At 33.8% G+C, this 17,874-nt stretch overlaps 1 protein-coding gene across 17 annotated transcripts in view; it reads right to left on the reverse strand.

The window, feature by feature from the left end:
- FER (FER tyrosine kinase) overlaps window positions 1–17,874 on the reverse strand; it is a 622,960-nt gene that overhangs the window by 349,081 nt on the left and 256,005 nt on the right. For all 17 annotated transcript variants that reach the window (XM_004267438.3, XM_049707502.1, XM_033423747.2 and 14 more), the window contains 3 exons: window positions 7,511–7,694; window positions 5,107–5,244; window positions 4,378–4,497 (listed from right to left, as the gene is read on the reverse strand). In XM_004267438.3, the coding sequence (XP_004267486.1) occupies window positions 4,378–4,497; window positions 5,107–5,244; window positions 7,511–7,694 (442 nt within the window). The remainder of the gene's footprint in view (window positions 1–4,377; window positions 4,498–5,106; window positions 5,245–7,510; window positions 7,695–17,874) is intronic.

A 17,874-nucleotide genomic window follows, 5' to 3' on the forward strand; every position in this document is an offset into this window, starting at 1 on the left:
AACAGAGCTGGAGGAATCATGCTCCCTGATTTCAGATTATACTACAAAGCTACAGTAGTCAAAACAGTATGGTATTGGCACAAAAACAGACACATACATCAATGGAACAGAATAGAGAGCCCAGAAAAAAAAACCACAGTTAACTTACAGTTAATTAACCTACGACAAAGGAGGCAAGAATATACAATGGAGAAAAGACAGTCTCTTCAATAAGTGATGCTGGGAAAACAGAACAGCTACGTATAAAAGAATGAAATTAGAACATTCTCTAATACCATGTACAAAAATAAACTCAAAATGAATTGAAGACCTAAATGTAAGATAGGAAACCATAAAACTCCTAGAGGAAAATACAGGCAGAACACTCTTTCACATAAATCATAGAAATTCTTTTTTGGATCTGTCTCCTAAGGCAAAGGAAATAAAAGCAAAAATAAACAAATGGGACCTAATTAAACTTAAAGATTTTTGCATCACAAAGGAAAGCATCGACAAAACAAAAAGACAACCTACTGAATGGGAGAAAATATTTGCAAATGATATGACCAATAAGGGGTTAATATCCAACAGTTATAAACAGCTCATACAACTCAACATCAAAAAAGAAAAACCAAACAACCTGATTAAAATATGGGCAGAAGACCTGAATAGACATTTTCCCAAAGATGACATGCAAACAGCCAACAGACACATGAAAAGATGCTCAACGTAGTTAATCATCAGGGAAATGCAAATCAAAACCACAATAAGATATCACCTCACACCTGTCAGAATGGCTATCAAAAAAAGAACACAAATAACAAATGTCGGCAAGGATGTGGAAAAAGGGAACCCTCGTACACTGCTCGTAGGAATGTCAATCGGTACAACCACTATGGAAAACAGTATGGAGGTTTCTCAAAAAACTAACAATAGAGCTACCATATGACCCTGCAATTCCACTCCTGGGTATATATCTGGAAAAATAAAAATGCTAATTTGAAAAGATACATGTACTCCAATGTTCACAGCCACGTTACTGACAATTGTCAAGACATGGAAGCAACTGAAGTGTCCATCAAAGATGAATAGATAAAAAAAGATGCGGTATATATATATATATATATATATATATATATATATACACACACACACACACACACACACACACACAATGGAATACTACTCAGCCATAAAAAAGAATGAAATGTTGCCATTTGCAGCAACATGGATGGACTTGAAGGGTATTTGCTAAGTGAAATAAGTCAGACAGAGAAAGACAAATACTGTATGATATCACTCAAATGCGGAATCCAAAAATATAACAAACTAGTGAATATAACAAAAAAAGAAATAGACTTACAGATATAGAGAACTAACTAGTGGTTACAAGTGGGGAGCCCGAAGTAGGGAGGGACAGTATAGGGGTAAGGAATTAAAACATACAAACTATTATATATAAAATAAGCTACAAGAATATATTGTACAACATAGGAAATATAGCCAATATTTGATAATAACTAAATGGAGTATAACCTTTAAAAATTGTGAATCACTATATTGTACACCTGTAACTTATATAATATTGTAAATCAACTATACTTCCATTAAAAAAAAAAAACTAATACACAGAACTTACTATGTGCCAGGGACTCTTCTAAGTATTCCACATTTACTCATACATGTAATCTTCATAACAACACTATGAATTGGGTGACATTATTATTACCATTTTACATTTTGAGGAAAATGAGGCATAAAAGGATTAAATAATCTGTCCAGTTTCACAAAGGTAATAAGCCATACTGTTAGGATTCAGACCCAACCAACTCAATATGTTAAGCTTGTACATGTATCTTTGAGTACTTGTATGCTAAAGTCCTAGGAGTGGAATTTCTAAGTTAAAAGGTTTGCAAGTTGAATTTTGATGTATATTGCCAAATTATTCTCCCAAAAGGTTATACTAATTTACATTTCTGCCAAGACTTTATAAGAAGGCTTATTTTCCCATATCCTACACAACGCTGGGTACTATCAAATTACGTAATCCTCGCCAAGCTGGTAGTTGAAATAGCTTCTTTTTTTTAAAATGTATATTTCTTTCATTGTCACAGGATTACTGGTCATTTGTGTTTATTTTTCTGGAAACTATGTGTTCATTTGTTTCATTCATTTCTATTGCACCGAATATTCCAACATAAACAACAAAATTATCAAATCAATACCTCAGGAAAGAAAAGATATAAGTTTACATTTAATATACTAACATTATGGTAAAAAGAAAGATTTTCCTCTTACATTAAAATATATATATACACACATATATATACATACATATATGTTTTAATGGAATTAATTTAGAATATTTTAGCAGTGCCAACAGACACACTGAATAACTCATTCTTGGAATAAAATTCTTGAGGAAAGTCTAATCTTAAACTCATATCCTGAATTTAGACACTGTTCAACAAAATATAGCTAAAGTTTTGCCTCAGTAAGAGGTAAGCAATTAAATCTATCACATTATCAAAGATTTATTACCTTTAATTTATTGCATTTTTGTTCATTGCTTCATCATCACAATTAAGAAATAATGATTTATGAATATAACTAGTTTTGCTCTAATTATACCCTAAAAAGCAATAAAACAAATTCTTCTTTGGTCACAAAATCTCTTATTTTACATAAGCTTATAACAGGTAGCTATTTTTAATTTTACCTCATAACACTCCAATATCTATATGCTCATTCCTTCTTGGTGTATTAAATTAAATTGATCAATTGTAGCATAAACTCCTTGAATGTATTAAACCTTACAACCTTAAACACACAGTAAATATATTTTGATGAATAAATGAATGAATTCTTTGGGGTCAATATGATGACTTAAAAAAACAAGAGTAATTTATGTCATGTTCCTTCACCAAGCAGCACAGGAATTAAGGAATGGAATTTGTCACTACCCAAGAATTGAGAAACATCTATTTTATGACATGCATTCAACTCTATTGTTAAGAGCAGAGTTTCTCAACCTTGGCCCTACTGACATTTTTGGCAGATAATTCTTTGTTGTTGGAGGCTGTCCTGTGAACTGTAGGCTGCTTAGCAGCATCCATGGCCTCTACCTTCCCAACTGGTAAATAAAAATGTCTCAGACATTGTCAAATGTCCCCTGGGAACAAAAATTGCCCAGGGTGAGAACCACTGGTTTAGAGATAGCTGACATTGTAAGAGTATACCTAAAGTCAAAGAGAGATTCCTGAGAAGGGTCTTAAAACTTGAGAAATAGCTTCAAGAATCGCATTATGGCTGCTCAAAAAGACCCTCTAATGCAGGGTACTCCCATGCCTCCATTCCTCTCATCAACGGTCACTCCCCGGTAACTATTAAGCCTTCATCTTGGACAAGGTAATTCAACAAGCATTTGTTAGTTTCTTCATTCCATCTGGCCGACTTTAAATACATTAAACCCCTTACCAAGAGCTAGTCCCAGGATCCTGCCACTTAATTATCTGTAACACTACAACGTCACTGAACAACAGAAGGGAGATTGCTTAATTACATAGATAGGAACTTTCGGCTGTGTCTTTTGAGGTAAAATTTCAATAAGTCAGATGATATAACATGTCCAATACTGAAAAGAAAATAAGTATGTAATCATTTCTGGCTGTAGTTCTCACACAGGTATAGATACATACAACACTTATTAATAAATATGTTTCTTTGTGTTGCTCCTGAACAAAATCAGCAGAGAGGTTAAATATCTTTAAATATACTTTAAAAGTAGAATGCCTTAATCATGTTTTCTAAATTTTAAAATGTACTGTTAATAGCCTTAAATGTTTGAAAAGGACAAAAAACACATTAAGATTTCTTAAAAGTCTTTTAAAATTTTATGCAATAATAACAAAAAGTGAAAAAGGAATTGATATAATAGCCTATAACAGAAGATACTTCTGCTTATAAAGAGAAAAGAACTCAAAAGTCAAATTTTTATACTAAATGCTTCTGACATCTGTAAGTCTCTTCTTATCTCTAACACTCAATGTCCTCATTTCCAAAATGGTTCTGCTATTTAGAGAATGAAATGGGATAAAAAAAATTTCTATAAATTTTGGAAACAATAAAGCATTATTCCAATATAAGATATCAGCAATAACTGGGCAAATGAATGTAACATCACACAGAATTTTGATTTTCAGAATTACCGAAATTAGTGATGATAATGGGTAAAGTTAACATATTTCTCAAAACATTTCACTCTGACCAAAGATCAGTTCATGGTTAATTTACTTTTCATTACTTCCAAGAAAATAAAAATTAGAATTTTAAATCTGATAAAGTTTAACTATAAGTAGTAACACTAATATTTAAGCTTCAGATTTTCTAAATACTTACATTACTTGCAAACTTTCTGCTGTTAAATTATTCCACATAATCTCATTTGCCTGTAGATTTTCATTGTCTTCTAGTAAGGAAGTATCAAACTCAATTTCTTGCTCCTTAGCAGCCGTCGTTCTAGTAAAGTATGCCAAATAATTTTTATCAATATGAATGTACTATCATAATATGTCTTAGTACATACCAAAGGCAGAATATTTGTTCTTATTTAAAATTATGTTAACAAAGTAGAGTAAAAACAAATAGAATAAATCAAACTAAACCTTAGGCCTCAAAGATCTAGTCAAGTAATTTCAGCTTAGCTTCCTCATTTGTAGAATACAGATATTAACCTGCTTTATTCCTTCCTCAATGGTAATGAGTATAAAATAAGATGATGCATGCATGAAAAAATAATTGATATATTATTACTATAAAGTTTAACACAAACAGAAAACCATGTTTATTATTATATAATTGTTAAAAAGAAAATACAATTTCATGGATTAAATATGGGTTTAAGCAGTGATGTAGTAACAACTGAAAAACTTTTCAAGATCATTATATAAATTAGTTATCATCGAGAAAGGATTTTGAAAATAATTAAAAACAAATTAATAATGAAATAGACTATTTCCTAATAAGCTCTTCAATATTTCTTATTTTAATTCAGTTAAATATTATATGGTTAAAAAAAAAGTAATACTGTCATAAATACTGAAAGAAGAATGAAAATATCATACATACCTGTGAACATCTATGAAATTATTGTATTCTGTGCCAGGGTCTATCTGTTCAACTGACATTTGAATCTCTTTATGGACATTCACTATTTCCTCTGTAACAAGACTGGTTATCTGGCTGTATTCATCAAATATACCTTTCCTGAAAAGAAAAGAAAATTTAACAACATTTTAAAGTTTTATCAGGGAAACATAGGCCCAAAAAGGATTTAAAACAATATGAAATATAATGCCAATTTTTACAGATGGTGATTTAACACACCACCTTATTTCATATATCTGGATAGTGAAGTGAAGGGATTATACACGTGTACAGATTAACAACTTACATTTGATATAATATAATAATTGTAAATGATCTAGAGTAAGGCATTACATCTTCCAATATCTATCTAACATATCCAAAGTGTAAGCCAGTGCTAACCACTTTCCGTTTCTAAACATCACCGCTGAAATGCTGATTCCGTAACATGGAACTGTGGATGAACTCCTGTCTATTTAATGTTTCGTTCAGTACCTGCCACTTCCTCACATGCCCTAGCTCCTGGTTCTTCTCTTGCTCCTGGGCCTCTGCTCTTTTTCATATTATATTTACAGAGTTTAATTGGTTTATACCTTCAATGACATCTCAATCTTCTCCTGACCTCCAGTTAGTAGCAAAAATAATCATAAAAGTTATTAGGCTTATCTAATAAATGCAAAAGGAAAAACTATTCTGTTACAAAGACCCAATCTCCAACTTAAGAATGCTATGCTGTAAAAATATACCATTGCTCATTAGTAGCCTTAAAAAGTGTGGACAAACAAGCTTATCCTGCATATACCCAAATAAATATAAGGCCTTGTTTGTTTTTCTTTTCCAAAATCATCACTCATAAAAAGTAATCCTACAAAATTTCTCTTATTATGAAGCATTCTCTCAATTACTTCATTCTGAACAGCAAAATACTGTTTGGGTTAAAAAAAATTAAATTCAAACTGCTTCAGGCAATGCTAGCTTGGAATGATTACAGAAATGACCTGATAGACACAGTTTAAAGAAAAGAGGGAGGCAGAGAAATTTAATACAGATTTAGTAAATATCCCTGGGGTTATGACCTCACAATTGAAAGTACTGAATGATATTAATATAAATAAGACTATCTAGATAATTCTTAAAAAGCAAAACAGTAAGTGGTTATGATGTGGAGATCATTAACACATCTTTAATAAGACAAATGGGGAAAAAAAGGAAGAAGTCTCCTAATGTTATATGAATGAGTACTTGTGACATAGGATTCAATTTCAGTGATATTATCATGCTTGGATTTTTTTAAATGCTAGATCTAAAAAAATTTCTTACAAAGTAAAGATAATACACTGTGTGAAACTATTATATGTCTCAAAAAAGGATGTTCTTGTGATGATGAAGACACTATTATTGAAGATTCCTATGGAGAGTTTGAGAAAATATTGATTCATAAAATGAAAGTAGGAAAGGCAACGTTTATAGATCAACAATATGTAATTTAAAGTAGACATTACTAAATTTATGAATTAAATATTTTAAGTAGATATTTCACTATTTCATCAATACCCTTAAAAGTTGACATATTCAAGTTGACTAAAAACACTTTATCTTTTTTTGGGAAATGGGGGATCACCTAAACCAGCATATAAAGGAGATGAAGTCTACCATAGGGTGGCATATTGAATTGATCTGTATGGTAAACATGTATGCATTTGAATTACTGACCAACGCTGTTTGCTCCTTGAAGGCAAAAATTGTGACCTACTCATCTCTACATCTGCAAGCACCAGGGTGCTTTGTATACAGCAGAACTTCAATAAACATTTGTTCATTTTAATCTCATACAACAAAAAGCTGGCAAATAAACCAAAAAGTCATTTCCTTTGGGCTTATCAGTTGCTCAAGATTTAAACCCAATCCTCTGGAGGTAGATATCCGCTTCTTAACACTTGTCAAGGGAATTCCCCGGCAGTCCAGTAGTTAGGAATCTGTGCTTTCACTGCCGAGGGCCCAGGTTCAATCCCTGGTTGGGTAACTAAGATCCCACAAGCTGTGTGGCACAGCCAAAAACAAACAAAAAAAAAAAAACTAACACTTGTCAAACTAAAGATTTTTTTTTCAGCTAAATTTCTAGCTAACTGGAGCAAAACAAAAACATACAAAAATAAGAGACATTCTTGGGGCTAGCTAGAAGGTTGCAGAGTTGAGTGAGTGTAAACTGAAAGGATAACAGAGGTGAAAACCAAGGTAGAAGAGGTGTGAAATACCCATTGAGCTAGTTCAATGATGCAGCTTACAAAACAAAGATAATTTTTATACGAAAGGTGAACTAGCAGAAAAAAAAATGTTAAAATCATTTTATGAAAGGATTTTATATCAAATAGGAAATGTATCTTACAGTGCTTTTATCATTTCTTCTTGCATCTTTTGTAAGGAATCCAGAAGCAGAGGAAGTGTAGTGTCATAATACTGATTCTGATGAAGCTGCGCCCCTTTCAATGCCAATACATACTGATTATGCAACATATGAAGTTTCATTGTGGCTTTGTCGTAACGTTCCTTAGCCTTTTCAGTTTCTTTCCCTGAAAAAAAAATTCAATAAAGTTAGCAAAGAGATAATTTTAAAAGTTCTATCTTCACTATGTGCAAACTGAGTTACCACTATTTCATGTTATCTCATATATTTTATGAATAATCAAAAGGTTACTGCACACATACTGTGTTTATTTGCCAGTACTTTGTACAAAGGATGCTCTGAAGGAAGCATGCACTGCAGTAAATGTTTGGTGAATAAAGGTTAATGTACAATTTTTTGAAAAACTGTACAGATATATGATCCTTCTCATCTTCAAGGAGCTCACACCAAACTGGAACAACAGTGCACATGAAATTGTATAACCAAGAAAACAAGAAAGTTTGTAAATAATGTTAAATTCTGAGGTCTAGGTTTGAGATATGAATAAAGACCAGGGAAGTCAGAGGAGTCTGTGGAGAAAACAGACCTTAAAAGATGAGGCAAGTCTGGAAAGGTATAAGAAAGACAGGATAGACAACAGTTCCTCCCTCTCACCCTCTCTTTCTCCATTTCTTCCTTCCTTTCATTCAGTAAATATTATTAACTGTTCACCCCCAGGAACTGTGCTAGACATTGAGAATTGAGTATTTGGCAAAACAGAGTCTTTGACATACAACCCATGGTCTAGTGATTTGGAATACTGAGTGAAAACATGAAGAGAATAAGCAATGTTCCATAGGCAAGCAAAGCAGTAAGCTCAAAGACAGCAAGTTTTGAGGAAATGAAGGAAATATGTCTGTACAGGTAGGACAGTTTTAGGTTGTGAATGACTTAGAAATCAAACAGAGAAATTTAAACTTGATACAGAAGTCATCTAGGAGATGATAATTTTATGAACTAAAACTTTTTGTGGACTTCCCTGGTGGTGCAGTGGTTAAGAATCAGCCTGCCAATGCAGGGGACACGGGTTTGAGCCCTGGTCCTGGAAGATCCCACATGCCGCGGAGCAACTAAGCCCGCGCACAGCAAGTCCTGAAGCCCCCGCTCGCCGCAACAGAGAAGCCACCGCAATGAGAAGCCCACGCACCGCAACAAAGAGTAGCCCCCACTCGCTGCAACAAAGCCCACGCGCAGCAACGAAGACCCAACCCAGAAAAAATAAATAAAATAAATTAATTTAAAAAAAAAACTTTTTGTGGTTCCTTTACTAAAATCATTCAGAAAATATTTACAGACTGGCAATATAAATGAATGACTATACAAATAAATGAAATTTTTAAGCAGATCTTCAATGTTTGATGCAAACTGAACAAATATTTCATGTCAATTATTTAGATTTAGTGAATAAACTTTTCAAAGTATATATTAATTTTTGCCCTCTATCCAAAGAGACTCCTCCAAATGAATCTTCCCCCAAAATAGATCTTATGTTGAGAATTTTAGACACCAGAGGCTCTCCTCTGCTTCCACTCTGTTCAGGCTCGGGAACCATCTGGGTATTCCCTATAGACAGGAGTCAGAAAAGTACTCCCTATTGGAGAATGTCCTCAGCCAAGGGCCAAAAGCAGAGAAAAGGCCAGGGATTTTGCAGACTGAGGAAACCTCAGAACATGCTCAGGTATAGCAATAGAATTAGAACAATTTTCTTGCCTTTCTCATCACTTTTCTAATTCTGAGGCAAGGAACTACATCCAGCTGGTGAAAAAGGAAACAGAACTTTCCAGCAGACTGGTATGTCTCTATTACTAACAAATTCTAGTGTTTCTGGATACTAGAACCACCACTGACTTCTTCCGGGGAGCTGCATATAATATTTTACAGAGCATAATTCTCTAGCCAAAGACCATTGGCTGGTTCTTATTCAGAGGGATATTCATAATTGTCCAAGTTATTCACAAAATGTTGCCCTGGATAACCTATTTCACTTTATAACATAAAGAACCTGTTGATGAGAAAATAACTTAATCACTAGAGTATATTTCCTAACCCTTTCACAGCTGACTGGAAAGAGATTCTAATACAGAGTGAAAGAGATTCACTACAGTGGGAGGATGGGAGCAAACATATTAATTCAGTTCTGATATGAAGGGGTCAGAAAAAGATAACATTAGCCATCAAACGAGTGGGTTTTCTCACTTTTTGACTGCAACCCACAGGATAATATATTTTACACCATGAACTAGTAAATAATCATATAAATTTTTAAATACATAACTGAAATAAGAAATTCATTAAAAAATTCTTCCCCTTATTATGAAGGATGCTCTGTAATTTTTTTAAAACTATATCATTTGAATTATGAATTTTTAAAAACGTTCATTCAGAAACAAATAAATTTTTTGCCTCATCTAATATAAATCCCTAGAGTAGTTGTAACTTACTCTGTATGGCATTAACTTAGGAATTAATAAACCACTTCAATAATGCTAATCACAAATGATTTTTTAACATTCTCAGGAACACATCTGCCTACATGTTCACAGTTACTTTAATAATTTTTTCATAGAATACTATATTTATTTACCCATAAACATTGCTACTTAGCATCCTTCTTGCAGAAACACACTTCTAAAAGAGCCAGTACAATTGATACATCTACGGCCAGCCCTGCAGCCTTCCTCTAAAATGACAACCCCCTTTTCTGCTTACCCACATGAGTCAGGGGGAGACTCCCATGTGAAGATACCACCCAAGATCCAAATTGTATTCCCAACGAAATAGGTACCAATCTTTCAGCTGGGAGCTATGTCACATTAATGCCTGAACACCTGCTGGAGTGAAAGTCCATGAACATTTGCTGCAGAAGTTGCCAGAACAGCCCTTTCTAAGGCCTTTTTCCTTGAGTTGGTTTTGTTTTGCTTTGTTTTGTTTTTGATTCATCATTTTTAAACTAGTTTAAGTTGCTGTTGCTTGGAATTCAACAAATTCTGACAATAGACATTTCAAAAGTTCACGTACAATTATGCAGATAAATCTAAGTAATAAAGAAGTCTTCTGGGGTCCACGTGTTCATAATAAGAAAATAAGGCAACAATATTTGAGTACTGTATTCTAATTTGTTGATTTTTATTATAAGTTAAAAAATTATAACTAGTAAATTCAATGAAGTCCATATTTTATGTCACTTCTTTAAAAATATTGCTTTTTATATGAACTCTATTATTCCCAATTAATTACTTATATTTTTTAGTGTAACTTCAAGAGTCAAGCTCTCCACACAAACATTTTCATGGAGACATTTAAACCATTTAAACCACCCATCTGTCCTCCTATTTGCACAGATTTTTAAGCTGCACACTACCCATCTGTCTTTCTAGCTGGTGTAGAAATGATGCATGAAATATACAACACTCAGCTCACTAAGATTTTATAATCCAAAATTACATTAGAAAAGTTAAGAACTTCCCAAATAATTTTTTTCTCTTTATCAGATACAGTGTATGACCAACAATCTGAAGAAGGCTATCATAGCCAAAATCTAATTATCAATAGCTTACCAGTGGTCATTAGCAAATTTAGAAAACAAATGCTTTTGAAAACATCTGAGGCAGAATCCGTTACATTAAAATAATAATACATAATGCTAAAAGATTCTTTAAAAACAGCTTTGGGTCTAAAATTGAAAATGGGGTATGTCGTAGTAGGGCTCTTTTGTTGGTTTGTTTGTTGTCCTCTACGCTCATAGACACTCGTGCACTTGGTTGTAAGATGTACTTGGGCATGCACCCCATACTTCCTCCCTTGTAGACATGAACAAAAAGTTTCAAAAACATGCTCATTTGCCATGATTTGAAACAGGATTCTATTGTACTTTTTCTTGATTTGTTTTAAAATAAACATTTAGGGTTCCAAAGGGACTATGTAAGTAAATTCAAGAAATAGTAATACTGTGTGAAAACCAAAGTTAAACTAAAATTTTTTTTTTTTTTTGCGGTACGCGGGTCTCTCACTGCCGTGGCCTCTCCCGTTGCGGAGCACAGGCTCCGGACGCGCAGGCCCAGCGGCCATGGCTCACGGGCCCAGCCGCTCCGCGGCATGTGAGATCCTCCCGGACCGGGGCACGAACCCGTGTCCCCTGCATTGGCAGGTGGACTCTCAACCACTGTGCCACCAGGGAAGCCCTAAATTTTTTTAAATTCCATTCACGTAAAATATATTGCAAAATACTACCCACCACCATTCCTGCCACACAGCTTTTGGGTTCAGAATATATCTCAGATCACTACTATACTTTCTTAACTTTTAAATAACTAAACTTGAGCTTAAAATTAATGTGAAGTACAGAGAGTGAATAAATTCTAATGACAGACACAGAATCATACCTCTGTTGCTGTATGCTTTTTTTTTTTTTTCCAAATGATGAGAAGCACTGAAGCAGGAAATGGAGTTATTCTATGTGTCAATTAACAGGGAGAAAAACATTCAATTTTTCCTCCTCCACATAATGAAATTCACAGAGACTGAATTACAATTCTTTTCCACCACTTGTTGACAAACTCGTTTAATGTTTGTAGTAACAGAGTGTGTATACAGCGTCATGCCACAAACAATATTATGAAGCCAGCAAAACTCAATTATGTATGTTTGACATTTATAAGAGACAGGCTAGACTAGCCATTAAGCTAGTCTAGAAAGTCAAGTATTTTTTATTATAAACTTCTGAAGCATTTACCATTTGTTAAATATTATGGTGAAAAGTGTCTGGATAATAAATGAGAAGTGATTATTTTCCAAAAGTAAACTGCAAGTAGTCTCTGCTTTGATTTGGATAAATATTCTCCCACCTTAACATTTTTCCTTTCTTTCAAAACGTTCCTCCTCAACTATATAACGTTTACTTATTACTCTGAGTAAAAAGAAAATGAATGAGAATTCATCTTAACTTACAAGTTATTTGCCTAAATGTCCACATATGTTTTTTCACTTGGAAGCTAAAGTTCAAGTATGATATGTGGGAACAATGAATGAGCTACCTATTTTACTCAGTGATGTTCTGAGTCAATTTTCATCTCAGCTCCTCCTTTGTTTAGCTGTGCAACCCAAGCAGATCATTTAATCTAAATTTTAGCTTCTAATTTTTAATCCTGGGAGTTAAATCGTGTGCCCTTCTCCATCCATTGGGTTGTGATGGAAATCAAATGGCAGAAAATTGTCACAATGCACAGTTAACAACAAAGGTTAAAGAAGACACAGAATTTGGAGAGCTGAGAAAACCTTTTTGATTATATGCTCCTATGAAGCATTAAAAAAATACAAGATGTGCATCCACAGTGTGCTAGCTTTAATAAATTTCCTAGTATAAAAAAATTTGATGTATCAATCAAGAAATATTTATTGAAATGCATTATGAGTTTTAAACTGTTCAAGGAACTAAAACAGTGATATTTTAAAATTCAATATAAAATACCTTTAAAAAGCAAGCTCTCTAGTTTGGAAATAACAAGCAAGGAAATATCATTTCCTTGCATATAGTGACTGCTAGATTCAGTTGACCCACAGTCTTTTTAATAGCCTATAAATTGAATGATATACCATGGTCAAAGCTATATTCTCTCTCTTTTTTTCCCTTAGTTATTTATTTATTTATTTGGCCACACGGCTTGAGGGATCTTAGTTCCCCGACCAGGGATCAAACCCATGCCCCTTGCAGTGGAAGCCGGGAGTCTTAACCACTAGACCGCCAGGGAAGTCCCAAAGCTACATTGTCTAACTGCAAAGCTGTGCATGGGGGGATTCTGAGTAGCTGGGCAGCAGCATAATTCTGAATCTCCCACATATCACTTAAAAATATAATAAAGAACAAAAAGAAAAACAAAACCTGCACCCTCAGTATAATAGGCAGAGAATGTCCAAATTTAAAATTTTCAGTGAGTAGAAAAATAAACATCAAATCTTTGCAAATGATCTCTCACCCTCCCACTGCAAGCATTCATGGACACCAAAGACTGTTCTGAAAAAAAAAGAAAAGAAAAATGCACTAAAGAGAGAAGAGAAGAGATAGCAGTATGCCTAAGACTCATCTAAAACCACCATAAGAATAAGAAGATCCACCCTACATGTGAAAGTACTGAAAACGTGTAATGGTAGGTCACCGAACTGACTACAAGGAAGGGACGTAAAAGTGCATATGGAAGATAAAGGAGGCAGTCTTAGAAAGGTAATACTTCAGGCAGAAATGGTTAAAACGAAGGGACTTTGGTAAAGGGAAAAAGAAAAAATCCTGCAGAAAAAGAAAATAAAGAAAAATAAAAGGACACAAATCTTTGTCAAGAACATGAAAAGAATGAGATTCTACCCTACTTGGCAAGTTAAAAAGTTAGGCTGCCTCAATTTCATGGATGTGGCCAAAAGAGACAAGACTCTTGGGACAGAGACAAAGGACGTTTATTTCTCACAGCAGTATGAGTAGCTAAAGTATCGTCATTTGTGGACAAAAGACCATAAAGTCAAACAACGACCAACAAATTCACAGAAAATGTATGTACCATGTATAACAGATAAAGGGCTATTCACTGTAATATACCTTTTAAATCCTTAAAATTTTAAGGAAAAAAAAGACCAAACTTCAATTTTTTTAAATGGGCAAAAGAACTCACTAAAAAATAAATACTTTGAAATGGCCTTTAAACATATAAAGAGGTGGTCAACCTCAATCCCTCACTCATAATAAAAGAAATGCAAATCAAAATTATGTACCAAATTGGCAAACACTGTTTTGGCAAGGATGTGGGGAAACTGATACTCATACATATCTAGTGGGAATGTAAATCGGTATAATTTTTATAGAAGGAAATTTGGCAATATCTAACAAAACTACACACACATTTATATTTTGACTCTGCATTCACACTTCTAGAAATTTATGCTTAAGATATTCTTGCAACAATAAAAAGAAACCTTACACACAAGCTTATTCATGGTAGTAGTGTAAATAACTGAAAAAACTACAAATAAACTATATGTCCATACATAGGAAAGTGCTTGAATAACTTATAATGAAGTGCTATGCAGCAATTAAAAAGAACAACAAAGAAATCTACAAACTGAAATACTGAGATCTTTCAGGATACAATGTCAGGTAGAAAATCAAAATAAAAAACATATCATAATATTGTAGTTTTTGTATAAGAAATAAAGATATATAGTTAAAGAAGATATAGTTCTCTAAATATCTACTTTTGTACAGTTCTGACTTTTGAAACCATTAATGTCCAACCATTAACAAAATAAACAAAATCAACAAGGGTAAGAGCAGAAAAACAACCTAAAATGGGACACAATAGAAACAAATGAACCAAACTGTATTTCCCAGTGAGTAATGTAACCACACTGAAAGGAGTGGGGAAGGAAAGCATTAATCCAAGTAACTTTGGAAACAGTATTTGACTACAGAGGAAGACTAAAGACAAAAAGAGGTCTAAACAAATACTGAACTGTAGTCAGTAGGTTTCTTTTTTCAGAGGCATAAATTAGCAATTCTGAAATTATCTTCTGTTATTTTAGGATTGAACAAGTAAGTAGATTGTGAATAATAGTAGCCAGGTGTCTCACTGTCAGAGAAGGAAATTACAAATACATAAATAGGAAAAGACAGAATGAACTATTTGGTGTTCAACTGGAATTGGAAATATCAATGTGAATACTTCAGTTTTACTATAGATAGAGCAATAGGTATAGAAATAGGCACAGATGTATTTGCGTGTGTGTGTGTGTGTGTGCGTACATTTGTTTATTTCTTATCTATATCCATTGAAAGGACCTAAAACAAAGACATCCCAGTAGCAATGAGCACACCCAGTGCCCAAATATTGGTTTCTAAATACTATTTTCTACTAAATGGAACTATAGCTCCTTAGGGAAATGAAGCAAGACCTAGAGCAGAAAGGGTATAAGATGAGCCAGAAAATAAGTGCTCAATAAATAACAGGAACATGTCAAAAGGACAGAAGAACCAGTTTTTGTTTCTCTCTCATGTACAGACAAAGAAAAGGATAAAGTAAATGTGCTAAAATATTAATATTTAGAGAATATGGGTGAAATATATATGGGAATTCTTTGCAGTATTCTTTCAAAATTTCCGTTGGTCTGAAATAATGTCAAAATAAAAAGTTAAAAATGGAAAGTTGTAAAAATTGATTAAAGCTCAGAAGTACCTGAATATTCACTAAATTAAAAAATTCAGTTATTTAGCCTAGAGATTAAAAGTCTCAGTGATAGAAAAAAATTTAGTTTTAATATGTATGTTTCAAAGCAGGTATGCTTACACTATAGGTAACATTAATAGATAAAAACAGCCAGAATTTAAAAAAAAAAAAACTATCATTCTGCTTCATAAGACTAGTCAAGTGTGTGGGAGAACAACATTTACAGCAAATTAAGGGAATTCATCCTTTAAATCTTTATCCAGATTCCATGACGTCCTAAGTTCTGTGAGAGACACATATTCATAGTCTCTTCCTTAAAAATGCTTGACAAGAAAATTAAGATGGAGGTTCACAAAACAGTCATCATAATGTTAGGATATAATTGTAGAAGAGGGAGTGTAGAGCTCACCATATATTTAGTATGGATAACCAACTAGTCACGATCTAAAACTAATAATGTGCTATAATATACAAGGTTATCTAATAAGTTGATGAATATTCTTAATGAAATGGTTTAAAAGCCACAGGTTATGAGTAGAATATATCTAGAAGAAACTTCATATTGGTTTCCTTGTGGAAAAAAAAAAAACTGGGTAATAACGTGGGAGAAAAAGTTTTCACTGTCTACTTACTGATATGTACCATGTGATTTTGAATTTGGAACCATATAAGTATGAAGAGGGAGCCCATGAACCCCACTAAGGGGGGAAAAATGGAATCTCAAGGGAAATTCCACAAGCTCTCACCAGTCTATCTAACCTCTTATCTGAATAAGGCTGTAGCCTCTCTTGCACTATTTCAATGAATAAACTGCCCTTGCTCTTAGCTAAGACCAATCCATTCCCTTGTGTACTAAATCCATTCTCTAGTCCTATACAACAAGGACATTGCTCCAGCAATTCTTCCTTCATTCTGCTGCCTCATCAACTTTTCCTTCTTCGTGGGAACATTTTTGTCAGCAAACAAGCTATAACAGCTCCTAATCTTTAAAAAAAATTCCCCCTTGACTCTACTTCTTTTACTTAACTCCCTATCTCTCTCTTTCCCTTTACTGCAAAATTTCTAAGATTTGTGTATACTAGTTATCTCCAGTTTTTTTCTTCTCATTCTTTCTTAAACCCATCCCATTTAGGTGTTTCCTTCTATTGTTCCACTGAAACTGTTCTTGTCAAAGTCACCAATAACGCACGTTTTGCTAAATCCAAACTTTAGTCCTCATCTTTTGTCTTAGCAGCATGCAACTGCAAATCACATGATCACTTGTTCTTCCTTGAAATCCCTTCACCCCATCTGGCTTCCAGAATAATAATATTCTTTTGGTTTTCCTTTTATCTTAGTCTTCTTTACAACGTCCTCCGCATTTCTGTGACTTCTTAATGTTAGGCTCAGACTTAGGACTCTTTTCTATCTTAATTAACACCCTTTGTAATATCATCAAATCTCATGGCTTTAAATATCAACTAACAATCTGATTGATAGTTCAACCCCAGAAGTCTCGCTGGAACTCCAAAATTAGAGATCCAAGTGCAAATCTGACATCTCCACTTAGATGTCTAATAAGAATCTCAAAACCAAACGCCTGATCTTCACCTCCAAATCTGCTCCTCCTCTATTTTTCTCCATCTCAGTAACAACAATGCCATCCTTCCCATTGCTCAGGCCAAAAATATTGGAATCATTCTTGACTTCTTTCTCTCACACTCTACACCTAATTCATCAGCAAATCCTTAAGCTCTACTTTCAGTATATAATAAATCCTCAGTATCCATGGATTCCATATTTCCATGAATTCAGACCTAAAATTTCTTTTTAATCCCAAAATTGATACACACATTGCTTTTCAGGTCAATCATGGACATGCACACATGCAGAGCAGCAAAGGAGTCACCTGATACACACATTCTCAACTGAGGTTGAAAAGCTATGCTCGGCCTTTTGCTTCAGCTCTTCTACTGTAAACTCGTTTTTGTAGTCTATTTAGTTCCACACTTTTTGCATTTTTGTGCTTTTCGATGGTAACTTTGCCTTTAAAATGACCCCCAAGCAGAGTGCTGAAGTGCTGCCTAGTATTCTTATGCTCAGGAGGCTGTGATGTCCCTGATA

The sequence above is a fragment of the Orcinus orca genome, chromosome 3 (assembly GCF_937001465.1).
Source record: "Orcinus orca chromosome 3, mOrcOrc1.1, whole genome shotgun sequence".
NCBI lineage: Eukaryota > Metazoa > Chordata > Mammalia > Artiodactyla > Delphinidae > Orcinus > Orcinus orca.